Source organism: Apostichopus japonicus, chromosome 12 (genome assembly GCF_037975245.1).
Source record: "Apostichopus japonicus isolate 1M-3 chromosome 12, ASM3797524v1, whole genome shotgun sequence".
Lineage (NCBI taxonomy): Eukaryota > Metazoa > Echinodermata > Holothuroidea > Aspidochirotida > Stichopodidae > Apostichopus > Apostichopus japonicus.
Window position 1 is genome coordinate 430,272 of NC_092572.1, and position 24,198 is coordinate 454,469.

Here is a 24,198-nt window from a genome sequence, read left to right on the forward strand (position 1 = left end):
TGTATTAAGTACTACAGTGTGTTAAGTACTACCAGTGTATTAAGTAATACCAGTGTATTAAGTAATACCAGTGTATTAAGTACTACCAGCACATGTTAAGTTTGACCCCATTTAACTGCTTAAGTTTTAACATATTGTCTTCATAAGCTCCTGGTAGTCGAAATGGAAGCAGAGCAAATAGTAGAACAGGGATGCAACCAGGAAAGAGACCAAGCACCAGGGAATCTCAGGAAGGGGTAGCTGGAGCTACTGAGGTGGTTAGTGGTGGGTCTTGGCTGCTTGATCATACCTCAGAGGTCATCCATCTAGCCGTGCAGATACAGATGACTCAACAGATTGAGAAGGGCATCAAAGCCATGGAAGGAGGCGATAAAGGGCAAACCCTCAAGGTAAATAAGAATTACCATCAACTGATTCTTACTCTAACAGAATAAGTTCTTAGAAGAGCAGTAGTGTTGGCTATTTGCTGATTCTTACTCTACCTTACAGAATCAGTCCTTAGCAGAGCAGTAGCCTTGGCTATGATTATAAGCTATTTTAGCTGATTCTTATTCTACCTAACAGAATCAGTTCTTTGCAGAACAGTAGCCTTGGCTATGATGTAAGCTATTTTAGCTGATTCTTATTCTACCTAACAGAATCAGTTCTTTGCAGAGTAGTAGCCTTGGCTATGATGTAAGCTATTTTAGCTGATTCTTACTCTACCTAACAGAATTAGCTTTTTGAAGAGCAGTAGTGCTGGCTATGATGTAATCCATTCATTATTCTCATTCTTTCTTTAGTCATTAAGAGATAAGATCAGCACCAGTCTCTGGGCAGCTGTTGTAATGTTGAAAGGAATCGAAGACAAGAAAGAAAAGGAAGCAAGACTGGACAAGCAGAAGCAGTCAATGGAACACGGTTAGTAATATCATGAACTATCCTATATGGTAATAGGGTAGGGGGGTGTCCAAAGTTTTCATTTGTGGGTAGAGTGTGTAATATCATGAACTATCCTAATTGGTAGGGGGGGTCTAAAGTGTTCATTGGTGGGTAGAGTGTGTAATATCATGAACTATCCTATATGGTAGGGGGGTGTCTAAAGGGTTCATTGGTGGGTAGAGTGTGTCATATCATGAACTATCCTATATGGTAATAGGGTATGGGGGGTGTCCAAAGTGTTCATTGGTGGGTAGAGTGTGTCATATCATGAACTATCCTATATGGTAATAGGGTAGGGGGGTGTCCAAAGTCTTTATTGGTAGGTAGAGTGTGTGTAATATCATGAACTATCCTATTTGGTAGGGGGGGTCTAAAGTGTTCATTAGTGGGTAGAGTGTGTAATATCATGAACTATCCTATATGGTAATAGGGTAGGGGGGTGTCCAAAGTCTTCATTGGTGGGTAGAGTGTGTAATATCATGAACTATCCTATATGGTAATAGGGTAGGGGGGTGTCCAAAGTCTTCATTGGTGGGTAGAGTGTGTAATATCATGAACTATCCTATATGGTAATAGGGTAGGGGGGTGTCTAAAGTGTTCATTGGTGGGTAGAGTGTGTAATATCATGAACTATCCTATATGGTAATAGGGTAGGGGGGTGTCTAAATTGTTCATTGGTGGGTAGAGTGTGTAATATCATGAACTATCCTATATGGTAATAGGGTAGGGGGGTGTCTAAAGTCTTCATTGGTGGGTAGAGTGTGTAATATCATGAACTATCCTATATGGTAATAGGGTAGGGGGGTGTCCAAAGTCTTCATTGGTGGGTAGAGTGTGTAATATCATGAACTATCCTATTTGGTAATAGGGTAGGGGGGTGTCCAAAGTCTTCATTGGTGGGTAGAGTGTGTAATATCATGAACTATCCTATATGGTAATAGGGTAGGGGGATGTCCAAAGTCTTCATTGGTGGGTAGGGTGTGTAATATCATGAACTATCCTATTTGGTAATAGGGTAGGGGGGTGTCTAAAGTGTTCATTGGTGGGTAGAGTGTGTAATATCATGAACTATCCTATATGGTAATAGGGTAGGGGGGTGTCCAAAGTCTTCATTGGTGGGTAGAGTGTGTAATATCATGAACTATCCTATATGGTAATAGGGTAGGGGGGTGTCCAAAGTCTTCATTGGTGGGTAGAGTGTGTAATATCATGAACTATCCTATTTGGTAGGGGGGGTCTAAATTGTTCATTGGTGGGTAGAGTGTGTAATATCATGAACTATCCTATATGGTAGGGGGGTGTCTAAAGTGTTCATTGGTGGGTAGAGTGTGTCATATCATGAACTATCCTATATGGTAATAGGGTAGGGGGATGTCCAAAGGGTTCATTGGTGGGTAGAGTGTGTAATATCATGAACTATCCTATATGGTAATAGGGTAGGGGGGTGTCCAAAGTCTTCATTGGTGGGTAGAGTGTGTAATATCATGAACTATCCTATATGGTAATAGGGTAGGGGGGTGTCCAAAGTCTTCATTGGTGGGTAGAGTGTGTAATATCATGAACTATCCTATTTGGTAGGGGGTCTAAAGTGTTCATTGGTGGGTAGAGTGTGTAATATCATGAACTATCCTATATGGTAATAGGGTAGGGGGGTGTCCAAAGTGTTCATTGGTGGGTAGAGTGTGTAATATCATGAACTATCCTATATGGTAATAGGGTAGGGGGGTGTCCAAAGTCTTCATTGGTGGGTAGAGTGTGTAATATCATGAACTATCCTATTTGGTAGGGGGGGTCTAAAGTGTTCATTGGTGGGTAGAGTGTGTAATATCATGAACTATCCTATATGGTAGGGGGGTGTCTAAAGTGTTCATTGGTGGGTAGAGTGTGTCTTATCATGAACTATCCTATTTGGTAATAGGGTAGGGGGATGTCCAAAGGGTTCATTGGTGGGTAGAGTGTGTAATATCATGAACTATCCTATATGGTGGGGGGGTGTCCAAAGTCTTCATTGGTGGGTAGAGTTATGATTAATGTTAGTATTTCATTATGTTTGTACAGTCATGTGAGCATGATAACCCTCTTGCAAACTTTATAAAGCTAATACTGTAAACAGCTTGGTACTATATTCTGTTTGGAATCTGAGCAGCTAGAAATATTATACTAGGTTATGAATGGCCAGTATTTGTTTGTGTCTGATTGAAGTGGACAGAGGTTTTCATTCAAATGTAAGATTTGATCTTCATCTGTTATGCTCTGGCTCTTTTTCTACTGAATTAAGTTTAATAATTAGTTGAATTGCCTAAGCTGGAATCATAATAATGATAATAATAATAAATGCACTTTTCTTGTGTCTTTTCTGTGCCTAGCTGTAGCAGAGAAGTCTGTCAGAGAAGGGTCTATAGCAAACAGCACAGACGTCTCACAGACTGGCAGGCAGAGTGCCCGATCTAACCTTGGATCTCAGTGGAGCTTGAGTGAACCTGCACCCATTGTGACAGCACCCCCTATAGCTGAGGAGGGAAGTATACAATCTGGAATGATGGAGGAAGTCCAACTTCAGGGCAGTATTAACAAAGGTTAGCCAAATATGTCACATAGCAATAGTAACTTTATGTTTGTGAATGATTTGAGCTATGATTGGTTGATGGTTTTGTGTCACATAGCAAGAGTTAGCTTCTGTTTGTGAATGATTTGAGCTATGATTGGTTGATGGTTTTGTGTCACATAGCAAGAGTTGGCTTCTGTTTGTGAATGATTTGAGCTATGATTGGTTGATGGTTTTGTGTCACATAGCAAGAGTTGGCTTCTGTTTGTGAATGATTTGAGCTATGATTGGTTGATGGTTTTGTGTCACATAGCAAGAGTTAGCTTCTGTTTGTGAATGATTTTAGTTCTAATTATTTACTTTAATTTATTTTACTGATGAAAGCCATCTTAAAATATTATCTTACTTTTAACAGGTGGGGATAAACCCAAGGCTGCTGTTGATACCATGAAAGTGGTGCTGCCTCCTGAGAGACCAAAGGTCACAGTTGTTGTTGAAGAAGAGATTGACAAGACAGAGTTACAACTAATGCTTTTCCCAGGACAGATGCAAAAAGTTAGCAATCTTGTTGCATTAATGGCTCACCATAGAGACTATTTAGATAGGTAAGCAAGCAATCTTGTTACATAAATGGCTCACCATAGAGACTATGTTGAGTGATTATCTGCTTTGTGAATTCTCAGCATTCTGATTCTAGTTTTACTTCTTCCACCACAGTCTGCTTACACAACAAGAGGAGAGCAAGTGTGTATCAGTGGACTCCTTTGATTGGCAGTCTCATCTCAAATACATCTGGAATGAAACTAATTCTGAGCTCACTGTTAAGGTAAACTCCAATACTCCATCAAGCTCAATCTTTCCATCTTGTCTTGTTCATCCTTTCTAAGATGTTCATCTGTGGCAGAACACTTTGAACTTTTGAACAGAATAATTCTACATTTGTGTTTTTCTTTCTTGTATACTGTATATCTATGGATGTAGTAAGTTATATACTTTATATCTATGGATATAGTAAGTTGTTTACTTTATATCTATGGATGTAGTAAGTTGTATACTTTATATCTATGGATATAGTAAGTTGTATACTGTATATCTATGGATGTAGTAAGTTATATACTTTATATCTATGGATGTAGTAAGTTGTTTACTTTATATCTATGGATGTTATTCACTTGTATACTTAATATCTATGGATGTTGTAAGTTGTTAATCACATGTTCAATGCATAAATATTTCATTGAAGGGTTAATTGCCGTTAACATTCTGTTTCAGTTGATGGACTCCGATTTCATTTACGGTTTTGAGTACCTTGGTTCAGCATCTCGGCTAATTATTACCCCATCATCACAGAAGATGTTTGTATCTATGATGCAAAATATTGAAAGCTGTAAGGCCAGTCTTTGTGTTGGTTCTAATGTAAGTATTTCTAGCATGAGTATTATTATGTTGACACATGTGAATTATAAAGTTTTGCTATATTTAAGCTGCCATGATAGTTATTGTCATTACAAATCTTGATGTATTTGTTCATAAAATTTGAAGTACTGGAACATAAGAGCAAATGATCAGATTTAAGAAGAGCTGGATAATGCTGCGAAATGCTGTGAAATGATAGTCTGCTAAGGAGCTTGCAAGGTGAATCATATCGCGTGTGAAATGCTAGTCTGCTAAGGAGCTTGCAAGCTGAAGAATATCGCGTGTGAAATGCTAGTCTGCTAGGAGCATGCAAACTGAAGCGTATCCCGTATGAAATGACAGTATGCTAGGAGAATTCAAGCTGAAGAATATCCCCTGTCAAATGCTAGTCTGCTAAGAGCATGCAAACTGAGGCATATCCCCTGTCAAATGCTAGTCTGCTAAGAGCATGCAAACTGAGGCATATCCCCTGTCAAATGCTAGTCTGCTAAGAGCATGCAAACTGAGGCATATCCCCTGTCAAATGCTAGTCTGCTAAGAGCATGCAAACTGAGGCATATCCCCTGTCAAATGCTAGTCTGCTAAGAGCATGCAAACTGAGGCATATCCCCTGTCAAATGCTAGTCTGCTAAGAGCATGCAAACTGAGGCATATCCCCTGTCAAATGCTAGTCTGCTAAGAGCATGCAAACTGAGGCATATCCCCTGTCAAATGCTAGTCTGCTAAGAGCATGCAAACTGAGGCATATCCCCTGTCAAATGCTAGTCTGCTAAGAGCATGCAAACTGAGGCATATCCGATGTGAAATGATAGTCTGCTAGGAGCATGCAAGCTGAAGAATATCCCCTGTCAAATGATAGTCTGCTAAGAGCATGCAAGCTGAGGCATATCCCCTGTCAAATGATAGTCTGCTAGGAGCATGCAAGCTGAGGCATATCCCCTGTCAAATGCTAGTCTGCTAAGAGCATGCAAGCTGAGGCATATCCCCTGTCAAATGCTAGTCTGCTAAGAGCATGCAAGCTGAGGCATATCCCCTGTCAAATGCTAGTCTGCTAAGAGCATGCAAACTGAGGCATATCCCCTGTCAAATGATAGTCTGCTAAGAGCATGCAAACTGAGGCATATCCCCTGTCAAATGCTAGTCTGCTAAGAGCATGCAAACTGAGGCATATCCCCTGTCAAATGCTAGTCTGCTATGAGCATGCAAACTGAGGCATATCCAATGTCAAATGCTAGTCTGCTAAGAGCATGCAAACTGAGGCATATCCAATGTCAAATGCTAGTCTGCTAAGAGCATGCAAACTGAGGCATATCCCCTGTCAAATGCTAGTCTGCTAAGAGCATGCAAACTGAGGCATATCCAATGTCAAATGCTAGTCTGCTAAGAGCATGCAAACTGAGGCATATCCCCTGTCAAATGCTAGTCTGCTAAGAGCATGCAAACTGAGGCATATCCCCTGTCAAATGCTAGTCTGCTAAGAGCATGCAAACTGAGGCATATCCCCTGTCAAATGCTAGTCTGCTAAGAGCATGCAAACTGAGGCATATCCGATGTGAAATGCTAGTCTGCTAGGAGCATGGAAGCTGAAGAATATCCCCTGTCAAATGCTAGTCTGCTAGGAGCATGCAAACTGAGGCATATACCCTGTCAAATGCTAGTCTGCTAAGAGCATGCAAACTGAGGCATATCCCCTGTCAAATGCTAGTCTGCTAAGAGCATGCAAACTGAGGCATATACCCTGTCAAATGCTAGTCTGCTAAGAGCATGCAAACTGAGGCATATCCCCTGTCAAATGCTAGTCTGCTAAGAGCATGCAAACTGAGGCATATTCCCTGTCAAATGCTAGTCTGCTAAGAGCATGCAAGCTGAGGCATATCCCCTGTCAAATGCTAGTCTGCTAAGAGCATGCAAACTGAGGCATATCCCCTGTCAAATGCTAGTCTGCTAAGAGCATGCAAGCTGAGGCATATCCCCTGTCAAATGCTAGTCTGCTAAGAGCATGCAAGCTGAGGCATATCCCCTGTCAAATGCTAGTCTGCTAAGAGCATGCAAACTGAGGCATATTCCCTGTCAAATGCTAGTCTGCTAAGAGCATGCAAACTGAGGCATATCCCCTGTCAAATGCTAGTCTGCTAAGAGCATGCAAACTGAGGCATATTCCCTGTCAAATGCTAGTCTGCTATGATCATGCAAACTGAGGCATATCCAATGTGAAATGATAGTCTAACATTTCTCTTCATGTCTTTTTAATATTGTTTTGTTTGCACAGCCCATTTGTCGAGCTGAGACCCTGCATGAGTTGTCACGTATTGTTGGTCAGCCGCTGTATTTCTTTAACTGCTCACAGAATATGGATGCCATCATGTTGGGTGACATCTTCAGAGGACTTGCTAGTACAGGTTAGTATAGTTATCAGCACAACATTGCATGCTATATATAGCAACCAGATACAGGTTAGTATAGTTATCAGCACAACACTGTATGCTATGTAGCAACCAGATACATGTAGTATACTTATCTGCACAACACTGCATGCTATGTAGAAACCAGATACAGGTTAGTATAGTTATCTGCACAACACTGCATGCTATGTAGCAACCAGATACAGGTTAGTAAAGTTACCGGCACAACACTGTATGCTATATAGACAACCATATATGATATATTTATATTTAGCAATCACAATATTTACCTATATTTATGTGTGATATATTTAGTAATGATCACATGTTCCATATATCTGCTGCTGATTCCCTCTTTCCATTCAGGAGCCTGGATTTGCCTCAACAATCTTAACTACATCCCAGCACCAGCTCTCAGCATCTTCTCTCAGCTACTCCAGTCCTATCAGGAAGCTCTGCAAGCCAAAACCACAGTTATGACTTTCCCTCTTCAAGGAGAAGAAATAACCCTGCATGCTAATGGTGCCTGCTTTGCTACTCTTGACAGTCAAGTTAGGGCTCCCTCTATGTCCACAGTTGACCATGTTGTATGGTTGGAGTCTGCTGTGTCACGATTGCCGAGGGATGTAGCTGATATGTTTAGAGTGGTAGCTGTGATCAATCCTGATTTAAAGATAGCCTTGGAGGTTATGCTGTTGAGTCAAGGTAAGGTACTTTACTCAGAACATTAAATTATGCAGTGGTGCTATGCTGTTAAGTCAAGGTAGCTCAAATGCCCTGGAAGGGATCCCTTCTAGTGAAGTAACTAGATGGCTATGAAAGGGATCCCTTCTAGTGAAGTAACTAGATAACTATGGAAGGGATCTCTTCTAGTGAAGTAACCAGATGGCTATTGAAGTCACTCTATCACAATTCCTGGAGTAAATAGAGCTTAACCTCTTCAGATATTTCATAATCTCCTTTGCTTGCAATCCGTGGCAAAGTAATTCATGTTTATAATGTAATTCATTTTTTTTTGTAGGATTTGCTCAGTCAGCTGATGTCTCAAGAAGGCTGATTTCTCTAAGAGAAATGTTCACCAGTTTGCTTCCTGCTGCTGTACAGAGTACCTCAGAGTGCTGTCAGCTAGGTATGATCACCGTCATGTGTGTGACGTATGTACAGAGTACCTCAGAGTGCGGTCAGCTAGGTATGATCACCGTCATGTGTGTGACGTATGTACAGAGTACCTCAGAGTGCTGTCAGCTAGGTATGATCACTGTCATGTGTGTGACGTATGTACAGAGTACCTCAGAGTGCGGTCAGCTGGGTATGATCACCGTCATGTGTGTGACGTATGTACAGAGTACCTCAGAGTGCTGTCAGCTAAGTATGATCACCGTCATGTGTGTGACGAATGTACAGAGTACCTCAGAGTGCGGTCAGCTAGGTATGATCACCGTCATGTGTGTGACGTATGTACAGAGTACCTCAGAGTGGTGTCAGCTGGGTATGATCACCGTCATGTGTGTGACGTATGTACAGAGTACCTCAGAGTGGTGTCAGCTGGGTATGATCACTGTCATGTGTGTGACGTATGTACAGAGTACCTCAGAGTGGTGTCAGCTGGGTATGATCACCGTCATGTGTGTGACGTATGTACAGAGTACCTCAGAGTGGTGTCAGCTGGGTATGATCACCGTCATGTGTGTGACGTATGTACAGAGTACCTCAGAGTGCGGTCAGCTAGGTATGATCACCGTCATGTGTGTGACGTATGTACAGAGTACCTCAGAGTGCTGTCAGCTAGGTATGATCACCGTCATGTGTGTGACGTATGTACAGAGTACCTCGGAGTGCTGTCAACTAGGTATGATCACTGTCATGTGTGTGACTTATGTACAGAGTACCCCAGAGTGCTGTCAGCTAGGTATGATCACCGTCATGTGTGTGACTTATTTCTACATTCCTTGTCTGGACGTTATGGTCATGAGTTATCACATCTTCAGTCATCTTGTGCTGTGTCAGCATGGCTTATTTACTTCTGAATATCTCACTGAACAGTGACAAAATAAATACTATATTCTACAAAATGAATTCGTGTAATAAAATTCACACAGTTGCACATTCAAGTTAATATCTCAGCCTAAAGTAGTTCTCTTGCTTGTTAATTTCTGTAGGTGACTTTGATGAAAGCCATGGTTGGACACCTCACACCCTCCATCTGGTTGTCACAGAGGCTGGGGCCATCTTGGATAAACTTATAGTTGAACACAATACCTTGGAGGAGGAGAAAAGTAAGCTGATATAGAAGATTATTATCTAATTGATAACTCAAGGTAGAATACTTGTACAAGATGTGGTTATTAATACCACCAGAGTTGTCAAGCTTTTAAATTGTTTGTAATTATTTTCTGTTGATTTAGTAATTAGACTGCTAACCTGATATTTGACTGATGAACAAAGTTTGTTAATTGCATTAATTAATGACAGTGACACATGTAATATCATCCTTGTTTAGATTTGATGAGACAGAACAAAGATTCAGAGAATAACAACAATAACCAGAGACAAGGAGAAGCAGAGTTCTTGAAGAAAGAAGACCTCATGGAGGAGGGAGCAACAGCAGAAAATGAAGAACAAGAAGAAATAGGAGGTATGATGTTTACTCTGGCTTATAAAGAACAAATCATACATTGTCAAGGATATGAAGATATATGGGTAAATATTGGTTTATCTCTCGTTGTGAAGGAAAATATTAAACCAGTATTGTTCCCTACAAGAATAAAGTCAAATTTTGTGCCGGTGTACATTATGATAGGTCAGTATACATACTGTGCCATACTATATCAAGTTCTTGCCGCAAATGAAATGCATACCTTGTGAAATTTGTCGACATCTCGGGTATATATGCATTTGTTGTTGCAATTAATCGTGTTTGCAGTTAGTTTCCAGTCGGTGTATGCAATATTAATCGAATCCATGAAATATAGCTTAATAAAGCTTAATAAAGTTAATAGCTTTATCGAAATATTTCCTCAACCGACTCCGCACGTTTACGTCACAGGGTGACCTGCAGTCACGTGAGCGCTTAGAAATTTTTGCCTAAAGAGCAGATTCCTTGTCCAAAAGTGCTATGTTTGATTAAGTTTACTGAGTCCGTAAAGAAAATAAAACAATGTGCCATACATCAATGGAAAGGTACAAGTGTAAACATTCATTGTGACATAATTTTGAACAGATAAGATGAAGTCGAAGAACCACCAGCTATGCCTTTAAATGAGCTATGTTTATGCATTACTTGCTATGTTACTATGTTTATGCATTACTTGCTATGTTACTGTGTTCATGCATTTCTTACTATGTAACTGTGTTTATGCATTACTTACTATGTTACTGTGTTCATGCATTACTTGCCATGTTACTGTGTTGATGTCTTACTTACTATGTTACTGTGTTAATGCATTACTTGCTATGTTACTGTGTTTATGCATTACTTGCTATGTTACTATGTTTATGCATTACTTGCTATGTTACTGTGTTCATGCATTTCTTACTATGTAACTGTGTTTATGCATTACTTACTATGTTACTGTGTTCATGCATTACTTGCCATGTTACTGTGTTGATGTCTTACTTACTATGTTACTGTGTTAATGCATTACTTGCTATGTTACTGTGTTTATGCATTACTTGCTATGTTACTATGTTCATGCATTACTTGCTATGTTACTGTGTTCATGCATTACTTGCTATGTTACTATGTTTATGCATTACTTACTATGTTACTATGTTTATGTCTTACTTACTATGATTCTTGTTCTTATGATTGTTGACAGATTCAGAAGATATCCCCTCCAGCTTCCTCCAGCTTGAATACAAAGCTATTGTGACTGCTGTAAGGAACACTTACATGCCTCGTCTCCATGGTAGTGATGCTGAGATGTTTGCTGGTATGGTGGAGGATGTCTTCCCTGATGTAGGAGTACCATTGATGTTTGGAGGGAAACATGACCCAACAGATACAAGAAAAGGTAATTTTATATAACCAGGGAGGTTCTTGAATCATACTGTTAGCAACATTAGTCTTCATATTGCTAAGCATATTATGACTTGTCTCTGTGATTGGTTGGATGTATAATTGATATCCAAAATGTATTACTTTTGGAGAGATTTGGGTGAATGCAAAATTAAAGAAAATATTAAGGAAAAAAAAACCTGTTTTGAACCTGTTTTAATGGTTTATTTCAATCCACATGTTACCTGTAGCCGTTATTTATAAAACAGAAGGAAAAAAACAAAACCACACAATTCATAGGACAGGAATACTATGAATAGCTCAACAGGAATACTATGAATAGCTCAACAGGAATACTATGAATAGCTCAACAGGAATACTATGAATAGCTCAACAGGAATACTATGAATAGCTCAACAGGAATACTATGAATAGCTCAACAGGAATACTATGAATAGCTCAACAGGAATACTATGAATAGATTTTCTCAGATATTATGAAACTAGTTTATATTTGGTGCTATTGTTAGAATGTTGAAATCCTTAGAAAAGGACTGCTTAGAAAAGGACTATGTAGAATATTAGTTATCAGTAAGATGATATGATCTGTAGAGTTTATTGATGAAACAACTCTTTGTCATTCTACAGAGAAACCCGAATTAAATGTTCCTTTAGCTAGTATTCATCCCGCTGCTGGACACAATGCCCAGGTCCCTGTGGCAGGAGGCAGTGACACACAGGCCCTTGAGGATATAGAAGCTGCCATTGCAGTGGCCAGCCATCAACTGGGTCTCTTGCCAGCTGTGGCCTTCCAGAGTAGAGTTGCTCAACTGGCCCAACTCATGGACACCCACCAAACTGTGAGTATTGGTTACAGGTCAAATTTACCAGCAAGTAATCAATTGTTCTTGTACCTTGGAGGATGTGCTCCCTAATTTCCAGTAGATTTTGTGGCCCTTCATGGAACTTAATAATTATGCAATGTTTATTTCTGTCCCTAAACTTTTACAAAAAGAACTATTAGTTCAAATACAGAATATTAAGAGAAAGGTTATTGCAGGCTATTACAAAAACACTGCCATTGTCTGATAGGATTTATAACAGTCAGTGTGTAGTGTGTATTAAGTGTAATGCAGTAGGGACCATAGTGTGTATTTAGTGTACATCTGTGTAATGCAGTAGGGACCATAGTGTGTATTTAGTGTACTGCAGTAGGGCCATAGTGTATATTTAGTGTACATCTGTGTAATGCAGTAGGGACCATAGTGTGTATTTAGTGTGCATCTGTGTAATGCAGTAGGGACCATAGTGTGTATTTAGTGTGCATCTGTGTAATGTAGTAGGAACCATAGTGTGTATTTAGTGTACATCTGTGTAATGCAGTAGGGACCATAGTGTGTATTTAGTGTGCCTCTGTTATGCAGTAGGGACCATAGTGTGTATTTAGTGTATCTGTGTAATGCAGTAGGGACCATAGTGTGTATTTAGTGTACATCTGTGTAATGCAGTAGGGACCGTAGTGTGTATTTAGTGTGCATCTGTGTAATGCAGTAGGGACCATAGTGTGTATTTAGTGTACATCTGTGTAATGCAGTAGGGACCATAGTGTGTATTTAGTGTATCTGTGTAATGCAGTAGGGACCATAGTGTGTATTTAGTGTACATCTGTGTAATGCAGTAGGGACCATAGTGTGTATTTAGTGTATCTGTGTAATGCAGTAGGGACCATAGTGTGTATTTAGTGTACGTCTGTGTAATGCAGTAGGGACCGTAGTGTGTATTTAGTGTGCATCTGTGTAATGCAGTAGGGACCATAGTGTGTATATTAAGTGTACATCTGTGTAATGCAGTAGGGACCGTAGTGTGTATTTAGTGTGCATCTGTGTAATGCAGTAGGGACCATAGTGTGTATTTAGTGTACATCTGTGTAATGCAGTAGGGACCATAGTGTGTATTTAGTGTACATCTGTGTAATGCAGTAGGGACCATAGTGTGTATTTAGTGTATCTGTGTAATGCAGTAGGGACCATAGTGTGTATTTAGTGTACATCTGTATAATGCAGTAGGAACCATAGTGTGTATATTTAGTGTACATCTGTGTAATGCAGTAGGGACCGTAGTGTGTATTTAGTGTACATCTGTGTAATGCAGTAGGGACCATAGTGTGTATATTTAGTGTGCATCTGTGTAATGCAGTAGGAACCATAGTGTGTATTTAGTGTACCTCTGTAATGCAGTAGGGACTATAGTGTGTATTTAGTGTACATCCGTGTAATGCAGTAGGGACCATAGTGTGTATTTAGTGTACATCTGTGTAATGCAGTAGGGACCATAGTGTGTATTTAGTGTATCTGTGTAATGCAGTAGGGACCATAGTGTGTATTTAGTGTACATCTGTGTAATGCAGTAGGGACCATAGTGTGTATTTAGTGTACATCTGTGTAATGCAGTAGGGACCATAGTGTGTATTTAGTGTGCATCTGTGTAATGCAGTAGGGACCATAGTGTGTATATTAAGTGTACATCTGTGTAATGCAGTAGGGACCGTAGTGTGTATTTAGTGTGCATCTGTGTAATGCAGTAGGGACCATAGTGTGTATTTAGTGTACCTCTGTTATGCAGTAGGGACCATAGTGTGTATTTAGTGTATCTGTGTAATGCAGTAGGGACTATAGTGTGTATTTAGTGTACCTCTGTGTAATGCAGTAGGAACCATAGTGTGTATTTAGTGTATCTGTGTAATGCAGTAGGGACCATAGTGTGTATTTAGTGTGCATCTGTGTAATGCAGTAGGGACCATAGTGTGTATTTAGTGTATCTGTGTAATGCAGTAGGAACCATGGTGTGTATTTAGTGTGCATCTGTGTAATGCAGTAGGGACCATAGTGTGTATTTAGTGTACATCTGTGTAATGCAGTAGGGACCATAGTGTGTATTTAGTGTATCTGTGTAATGCAGTAGGAACCATGGTATGTATTTAGTGTGCATCTGTGTAATGCAGTAGGGACCATAGTGTGTATTTAGTGTACATCTGTGTAATGCAGTAGGGACCGTAGTGTGTATTTAGTGTGCATCTGTGTAATGCAGTAGGGACCATAGTGTGTATTTAGTGTACATCTGTGTAATGCAGTAGGGACCATAGTGTGTATTAAGTGTACATCTGTGTAATGCAGTAGGGACCATAGTGTGTATTAAGTGTACATCTGTGTAATGCAGTAGGGACCATAGTGTGTATTTAGTGTATCTGTGTAATGCAGTAGGAACCATGGTGTGTATTTAGTGTGCATCTGTGTAATGCAGTAGGGACCATAGTGTGTATTTAGTGTACATCTGTGTAATGCAGTAGGGACCATAGTGTGTATTTAGTGTATCTGTGTAATGCAGTAGGAACCATGGTGTGTATTTAGTGTGCATCTGTGTAATGCAGTAGGGACCATAGTGTGTATTTAGTGTACATCTGTGTAATGCAGTAGGGACCGTAGTGTGTATTTAGTGTGCATCTGTGTAATGCAGTAGGGACCATAGTGTGTATTTAGTGTACATCTGTGTAATGCAGTAGGGACCATAGTGTGTATTAAGTGTACATCTGTGTAATGCAGTAGGGACCATAGTGTGTATTAAGTGTACATCTGTGTAATGCAGTAGGGACCATAGTGTGTATTAAGTGTACATCTGTGTAATGCAGTAGGGACCATAGTGTGTATTTAGTGTATCTGTGTAATGCAGTAGGAACCATGGTGTGTATTTAGTGTACATCTGTGTAATGCAGTAGGAACCATGGTGTGTATTTAGTGTACATCTGTGTAATGCAGTAGGGACCATAGTGTATATTTAGTGTATCTGTGTAATGCAGTAGGGCCATAGTGTTTATTTAGTGTACATCTGTGTATATATGTAATATACAATATCAATACCTATATCAATATATAATACAGTATCAATATAATACAATATCACTGATATATGAATATATACAATATCTATACTATATCAATATACAATATCTATATTATATAAATATATATATACAATATCTATAATATATCAATACAATAATACAGTATCAATATAATTAAGTCTGTCACATAGTCTAAGAATGATGGTAAAAGGCCTAAGATTTTATATAAATATCATGCTTTTGAAAATTTTGGGGTCCAATGTTTCAACACTCTTCCTCCACATGTTCATTGTTGTTTATCTCTTAACATTTTTAAAAGTCACCTCAAAACTCATTTATTCAAAACAGCTATAAATGTCTAAAATTTGTAAGTTTTGTCATTTTGATAATAGTTTAGAAGTTCATAGTTTGTAATAGCGCCTATGAACATTGTATTGATGGATATGATAGCACTTTATAAATATGGTTTTATTATTATGATTACTATAATACTAAATTTATATATACTTCAAGGAATGATTATTTATTTTGATCTTGTTGCCTTCTATTAATGTTAGGTGGTTGTAGTTGGTCCACCTGGCTGTGGTAAGACCGAGAGTATCAAGACCGTTCTGTCTGCTCACGGTGAGATGGGTAAACTAGTCAAATCATACAGAGTCTACACACAGTCTGTGGAATCTCAAGAACTCCTGGGATACCCTGATCCAGAAACAAGGTAATATATAATAACAACACATTAGGCAGGGCCATCATTATAGGCAGTGCATCATATGCAAAAAGAGAACATTGCCTTTAGGGGCTGTACTCATGGTGAGATGGGTAAACTAGTCAAATCATACAGAGTCTACACACAGTCTGTGGAATCTCAAGAACTCCTGGGATACCCTGATCCAGAAACAAGGTAATATATAATAACAACACATTAGGCAGGGCCATCATTATAGGCAGTGTATCATATGCATAAAGAGAACATTGCCTTTAGGGGCTGTACTCATGGTGAGATGGGTAAACTAGTCAAATCATACAGAGTCTGCACACAGTCTGTGGAATCTCAAGAACTCCTGGGATACCCTGATCCAGAAACAAGGTAATATATAATAACAACACATTAGGCAGGGCCATCATTATAGGCAGTGTATCATATGCAAAAAGAGAACATTGCCTTTAGGGGCTGTACTCATGGTGAGATGGGTAAAATAGTCAAATCATACAGAGTCTACACACAGTCTGTGGAATCTCAAGAACTCCTGGGATATTCTGATCCAGAAACAAGGTAATACATAATAACAACACATTAGGCAGGGCCATCATTATAGGCAGTGTATCATATGCAAAAAGAGAACATTGCCTTTAGGGGCTGTACTCATGGTGAGATGGGTAAACTAGTCAAATCATACAGAGTCTACACACAGTCTGTGGAATCTCAAGAACTCCTGGGATATTCTGATCCAGAAACAAGGTAATACATAATAACAACACATTAGGTAGGGCCATCATTATAGGCAGTGTATCATATGCAAAAAGAGAACATTGCCTTTAGGGGCTGTACTCATGGTGAGATGGGTAAACTAGTCAAATCATACAGAGTCTGCACACAGTCTGTGGAATCTCAAGAACTCCTGGGATACCCTGATCCAGAAACAAGGTAATATATAATAACAACACATTAGGCAGGGCCATCATTATAGGCAGTGTATCATATGCAAAAAGAGAACATTGCCTTTAGGGGCTGTACTCATGGTGAGATGGGTAAAATAGTCAAATCATACAGAGTCTACACACAGTCTGTGGAATCTCAAGAACTCCTGGGATATTCTGATCCAGAAACAAGGTAATACATAATAACAACACATTAGGCAGGGCCATCATTATAGGCAGTGTATCATATGCAAAAAGAGAACATTGCCTTTAGGGGCTGTACTCATGGTGAGATGGGTAAACTAGTCAAATCATACAGAGTCTACACACAGTCTGTGGAATCTCAAGAACTCCTGGGATATTCTGATCCAGAAACAAGGTAATACATAATAACAACACATTAGGCAGGGCCATCATTATAGGCAGTGCAGCATGTGCCTGTAGTGACTGTACTCCATACATCAGGTTGTGAAGAAATTAAATGTAGGTTAAGTAATTGTCAGTTGCTTGACCAGCACAATTGAAGGACGGATCTCTTGTTATTGGTTTGCTACCACACAATATAATATCAGGAAGAGTGATACCTCTGTTTAGTTCAACACTGCTGACAGTAAACTGTAACTAATTAATCCAAAGTTTTAGGTGACAAATAATGATCGTTTAACTGATTTCCATAGGGAATGGAAGGATGGACTATTCACTACTTTACTAAGGAAACTCAGCCTGGTTCCCAGCAATGGTTTCATAGATGCCAATCCACAGATGAAAGTACTACACCTAGATGGCGAGGTGAGTAACTACTCTAGGAGATCAATTATTTCTCAATATGTAATTAACACTCTGGCATTTATTGAGAGAATAGTGCCTAACACTGCATTATTTAAAACTGGTCTTTAACCAGCCTGTAGTGCCTAACACTGCATTATTTATAATTGGTCTTTAACCAGCCTGTAGTTTCTGACACTGCATTATTTATAATTGGTCTTTAACCAGCCTGTAGTTTCTGACACTGCATTATTTATAACTGGTCTTTTATCCAGCCTGTAGTGCCTAACACTGCATTATTTATAATTGGTCTTTAACCAGCCTGTAGTTTCTGACACTGCATTATTTATAACTGGTCTTTAACCAGCCTGTAGTTTCTGACACTGCATTATTTATAACTGGTCTTTTATCCAGCCTGTAGTTTCTGACGATGCATTATTTAAAACTGGTCTTTAACCAGCCTGTAGTTTCTGACACTGCATTATTTATAACTGGTCTTTAACCAGCCTGTAGTTTCTGACACTGCATTATTTATAACTGGTCTTTTATCCAGCCTGTAGTGCCTAACACTGCATTATTTAAAACTGGTCTTTAACCAGCCTGTAGTTTCTGACGATGCATTATTTAAAACTGGTCTTTTATCCCGCCTGTAGTTTCTGACATAACATTATTTATAATTGTTCTTTTATCCAGCCTGTAGTTTCTGACATAACATTATTTATAATTGTTCTTTTATCCAGCCTGTAGTTTTTGACACTGCATTATTTAAAACTGGTCTTTAACCAGCCTGTAGTTTCTGACATAACATTATTTATAATTGGTCTTTTATCCAGCCTGTAGTGTCTGACACTGTATTATTTAAAACTGGTCTTTTATCCAGCCTGTATTTTTTGACACTGCATTATTTAAAACTGGTCTTTTATCCCGCCTGTAGTTTCTGACATAACATTATTTATAATTGTTCTTTTATCCAGCCTGTAGTTTTTGACATAACATTATTTACATTTTGTCATTTATCCAGCCTGTAGTTTTTGACATAGCAGTATTTAAAATTGATCTTTTCCTACATGTAGTGTCTGACACCACATTATATCAAATTGATCTTTAATCCAGCCTGTAGTGTCTGACACTGCAATATTTTAAATGTATCTTTTATCCAGCCTCTAGGTTCTTATTTAAATTAGGTCTTTTATCCAGCCTGTAGTTTCTGACACTGTACAATTTGAATTTGGTCTTTTATCCAGCCTGTAGTGTCTGACACTGTATTATTTAAAACTGGTCTTTTATCCAGCCTGTATTTTTTGACACTGCATTATTTAAAACTGGTCTTTTATCCCGCCTGTAGTTTCTGACATAACATTATTTATAATTGTTCTTTTATCCAGCCTGTAGTTTCTGACATAACATTATTTACATTTTGTCATTTATCCAGCCTGTAATTTCTGACATAGCAGTATTTAAAATTGATCTTTTTCCTACATGTAGTGTCTGACACCACATTATATCAAATTGATCTTTAATCCAGCCTGTAGTGTCTGACACTGCAATATTTTAAATGTATCTTTTATCCAGCCTCTAGGTTCTTATTTAAATTAGGTCTTTTATCCAGCCTGTAGTTTCTGACACTGTACAATTTGAATTTGGTCTTTTATCCAGCCTGTAGTTTCTGACATAACATTATTTACATTTTGTCATTTAACAAGCCTGTAGCTTCTGACATAGCAGTATTTAAAATTGATCTTTTTCCTACATGTAGTGTCTGACACCACATTATATCAAATTGATCTTTTATCCAGCCTGTAGTGTCTGACACTGCAATATTTTAAAGTTATCTTTTATCCAGCCTCTAGTTTCTTATTTAAATTAGGTTCTTTATCCAGCCTGTAGTTTCTGACACTATAATTTAAATTTGGTCTTTTATCCAGCCTGTAGTGGCTGACACTGTATTATTTATAACTGGTCTTTTATCCAGCCTGTAGTTTCTGTCACTGTATAATTTAAATTTGGTCTTTTATCCAGCCTGTAGTGGCTGACACTGTATTATTTATAACTGGTCTTTTATCCAGCCTGTAGTTTCTGTCACTGTATAATTTAAATTTGGTCTTTTATCCAGCCTGTAGTTTCTGACTCTGTATTATATAAAATTGGTTTTTTATCCAGCCTGTAGTGTCTGACACTGTATTATTTATAATTGGTCTTTTATCCAGTATGTAGTGTCTGACACTGTAATATTCAAAATTGTTCTTTTATCCAGCCTGTAGTTTCTGATATAACATTATTTCTTTTCTTCTCAGATTGATCCTTACCAGATGGAAGTATTTAGCTGTGTCTTACAAGATCCAAGCTCGTTAACTCTTGCTAATAATGAGCGGATTAACATGCCAGACAATCTAAGGCTGTTCTGGGAGGTAAGTGTACATCATGGATATGTAACAGATAACAGCCATCTGTGGACAGTACATAAGGCACTTAATATGCGCTTAGGATCAAGGTCTATTCTGCAAGTCTTTGAATATGTTTACACATAAAGAAGACAAGTATTATCTACAACATACATCAAACTTCAGTATGTTAAATATAAAGAAGATATCAAATGTAGAGTGTTAAGAAGCCATCACTGTATCTTATAAAGGAGACGTCACTGTATATTATAAAGAAGACATTACTGTTAATATCATGAAGAAGCCATCACTGTGTATATCATTCGGAAGACATCACTGTGTGTATCATTAAGAAGACATCACTGTTGATATCATAAAGAAGACATCACTGTGTATATCATTAAGAAGACATCACTGTGTATATCATTAAGAAGACATCACTGTGTATATCATTAAGAAGACATCACTGTTGATATCATAAAGAAGACATCACTGTGTATATCATTAAGAAGACATCACTGTTGATATCATAAAGAAGACATCACTGTGTATATCATTAAGAAGACATCACTGTGTATATCATTAAGAAGACATCACTGTGTATATCATTAAGAAGACATCACTGTTGATATCATAAAGAAGACATCACTGTGTATATCATGAAGAAGACATCACTGTTGATATCATAAAGAAGACATCACTGTATATCATAAAGAAGACATCACTGTTGATATCGTAAAGAAGACATCACTGTGTATATCAAAGAAGACATCACTGGTGATATAACAAGAAGACATCACTGTGTATCTCATAAGAAAACATCACTGTTGATATCATAAGAAGACATTGCTGTGTATATCATTAAGAAGATATCACTGTGTATATCATAAAGAAGACATCACTGTGTATATCATTAAGAAGACATCACTGGTGATCTAAATAGAAGACATCACTGTGTATCTCATAAGAAAACATCACTGTTGATATCATAAGAAGACATTGCTGTGTATCTCATAAGAAAACATCACTGTTGATATCATAAAGAAGACATCACTATTGATATCATAAAGAAGACATCACTGTGTATATCATTAAGAAGACATCACTGTGTATATCATTAAGAAGACATCACTGTGTATATCATTAAGAAGACATCACTGGTGATCTAAATAGAAGACATCACTGTGTATCTCATAAGAAAACATCACTGTTAATATCATAAGAAGACATTGCTGTGTATATCATAAAGAAGACATCAATGTTGATATCATAAAGAAGACATCACTGTGTATATCAAAGAAGACATCACTGGTGATATAAAAAGAAGACATCACTGTGTATCTCATAAGAAAACATCACTGTTGATATCATAAGAAGACATTGCTGTGTATCTCATAAAGAAGACATCACTGTGTATATCATAAAGAAGACATCAATGTTGATATCATAAAGAAGACATCACTGTGTATATCATTAAGAAAACATCACTGTGTATATCATTAAGAAGACATCACTGGTGATCTAAATAGAAGACATCACTATGTATCTCATAAGAAAACATCACTGTTGATATCATAAGAAGACATTGCTGTGTATATCATAAAGAAGACATCAATGTTGATATCATAAAGAAGACATCACTGTGTATATCATTCGGAAGACATCACTGGTGATATAAAAAGAAGACATCACTGTGTATCTCATAAGAAAACATCACTGTTGATATCATGAGAAGACATTGCTGTGTATCTCATAAAGAAGACATCACTGTGTATATCATAAGAAAACATCACTGTTGATATCATAAGAAGACATTGCTGTGTATATCATTAAGAAAACATCACTGTGTATATCATAAAGAAGACATCACTGTGTATATCATTAAGAAAACATCACTGTTGATATCATAAAGAAGACATCACTATTGATATCATAAAGAAGACATCACTGTGTATATCATTAAGAAGACATCACTGTATATCATTAAGAAGACATCACTGTGTATCTCATAAGAAAACATCACTGTTGATATCATAAGAAGACATCACTGTGTATATCAAAGAAGACATCACTGGTGATATAACAAGAAGACATCACTGTGTATCTCATAAGAAAACATCACTGTTGATATCATAAGAAGACATTGCTGTGTATATCATTAAGAAGACATCACTGTGTATATCATAAAGAAGACATCACTGTGTATATCATTAAGAAAACATCACTGTTGATATCATAAAGAAGACATCACTATTGATATCATAAAGAAGACATCACTGTGTATATCATTAAGAAGACATCACTGTGTATATCATTAAGAAGACATCACTGTGTATATCATTAAGAAGACATCACTGTGTATATCATTAAGAAGACATCACTGTGTATATCATTAAGAAGACATCACTGTGTATATCATTAAGAAGACATCACTGTGTATATCATTAAGAAGACATCACTGGTGATCTAAATAGAAGACATCACTGTGTATCTCATAAGAAAACATCACTGTTGATATCATAAGAAGACATTGCTGTGTATATCATAAAGAAGACATCAATGTTGATATCATAAAGAAGACATCACTGTGTATATCAAAGAAGACATCACTGGTGATATAAAAAGAAGACATCACTGTGTATCTCATAAGAAAACATCACTGTTGATATCATAAGAAGACATTGCTGTGTGTCTCATAAAGAGGACATCACTGTGTATATCATAAAGAAGACATCACTGTTGATATCATTAAGAAGACATCACTGTGTATATCAAAGAAGACATCACTGGTGATATAAAAAGAAGACATCACTGTGTATCTCATAAGAAAACATCACTGTTGATATCATAAGACGACATTGCTGTGTATCTCATAAAGAAGACGTCACTGTGTATATCATTAAGGAGACATCACTGTGTATGTCATTAAGAAGTTTTCAAGTTGAACATAAAGAAGGTTTCACATTACTCGTTTTACAGCTTGAGTCTCTTGCTAGCGTAGCGCCCTCTATCCTGTCCCACACTGGACTGCTTTCGATGGACAAGTCTGATGTTGGATGGCAGCTCATTGTGATGAACTGGTTAAAGACAAGACCAGAAGAAGAGCAGCTAGTTCTTGAAAAACTGATAGAAAGATATGTCAAGAAGACACTGGATTATTTAGATATGTGCACCAGTCCAGCTGTGATGCTCAGTCAGAACCAACAGGCAAAACTACCAAAGATGAAGAGAATGGTGGATGTTAGTGACATCAGCATGGTGATGATGTTTTGTCACATCTTAGAGGTAAGATAATGAGGAAGGAATACCAAGAATGAGTGTTTGGTGACAGGAGAAAAGATGAAGAGAATGGTGGATGTTAGTGACATTAGCATGGTGATGATGTTCTGTCACATCCTAGAGGTAAGATAATGAGGAAAGAATACCAAGAATGAGTGTTTGGTGACAGGAGAAAAGATGAAGAAAATGGTGGACATTAGTGACATTAGCATGGTGATGATGTTCTGCAGGGATGTAAGTCTTCCGGATTTTTACGGAAATCCGTTTTTTTTTTTTAATCCCAATAAGTCTTCCGTATTTTTACGGAAATCCGTTTTTTTTTTAAATTCCAATAAAGTTCCACAAAATTGTACGAATATGAAAGACACAACGCGGCAAAAGTGCCTGGCCCGTTGCAGCAAGCTAACTTCAATTTTCACTCATCGATCACTCAAAATACCATTTCTAGTTTCGCATCATCGCATTGCACTGTACAACATTGTGCCATGTGAATATCGTTGCGTACGTGCGAACTTCAAATCGCTATAGCTCATTTCTGTCGTTGAAAAACCTTGCCTAATTCATGTTGATTGGACTGCTAATTAATATCTTCGTAACTGCTGGTGCTCGACATAAGTTTTGGAATTAACGCTTGTGATATTTGCGAGCGGCGGAAATCTACGGGATACTCATATGAAAGTCGATATTTGTGATCGCATTCGAATGTGAGACTGTTTTTTATTCCGTAGTTCGCTGCGACGTATTCGTAACTTTGAGCTAGCCTAACATAACAATAGTGTGTAAGTAGTAAGAACTAGGGGTAGGATGTGTTAGCGCTAATACTTCTAAGCTAGCCTAACATACAGTAACGATAGTGTGTAAGAAGTCAGAGCTAGGAGTAGGATGTGTTAGGACGGCATTCACCTGGGGTCTCCGAATATTTTTCCGTTTTTTTTTTTTGGCTGCACTTACATCCCT

At 38.0% G+C, this 24,198-nt stretch overlaps 1 protein-coding gene across 1 annotated transcript in view; it reads left to right on the top strand.

Moving 5' to 3' along the window:
- The window catches only part of LOC139977294 (uncharacterized), a 152,880-nt gene that overhangs the window by 56,532 nt on the left and 72,150 nt on the right, over nt 1-24,198 (top strand). The window contains exons 37-53 of the mRNA XM_071986581.1: nt 148-389; nt 783-900; nt 3,288-3,497; nt 3,882-4,071; nt 4,184-4,292; nt 4,739-4,882; nt 7,152-7,281; nt 7,651-7,989; nt 8,306-8,413; nt 9,444-9,560; nt 9,785-9,919; nt 11,103-11,297; nt 11,929-12,140; nt 15,736-15,893; nt 17,494-17,605; nt 19,876-19,989; nt 22,942-23,247. Coding sequence (XP_071842682.1) covers nt 148-389; nt 783-900; nt 3,288-3,497; nt 3,882-4,071; nt 4,184-4,292; nt 4,739-4,882; nt 7,152-7,281; nt 7,651-7,989; nt 8,306-8,413; nt 9,444-9,560; nt 9,785-9,919; nt 11,103-11,297; nt 11,929-12,140; nt 15,736-15,893; nt 17,494-17,605; nt 19,876-19,989; nt 22,942-23,247 — 2,939 coding nt within the window. The remainder of the gene's footprint in view (nt 1-147; nt 390-782; nt 901-3,287; nt 3,498-3,881; nt 4,072-4,183; nt 4,293-4,738; nt 4,883-7,151; nt 7,282-7,650; nt 7,990-8,305; nt 8,414-9,443; nt 9,561-9,784; nt 9,920-11,102; nt 11,298-11,928; nt 12,141-15,735; nt 15,894-17,493; nt 17,606-19,875; nt 19,990-22,941; nt 23,248-24,198) is intronic.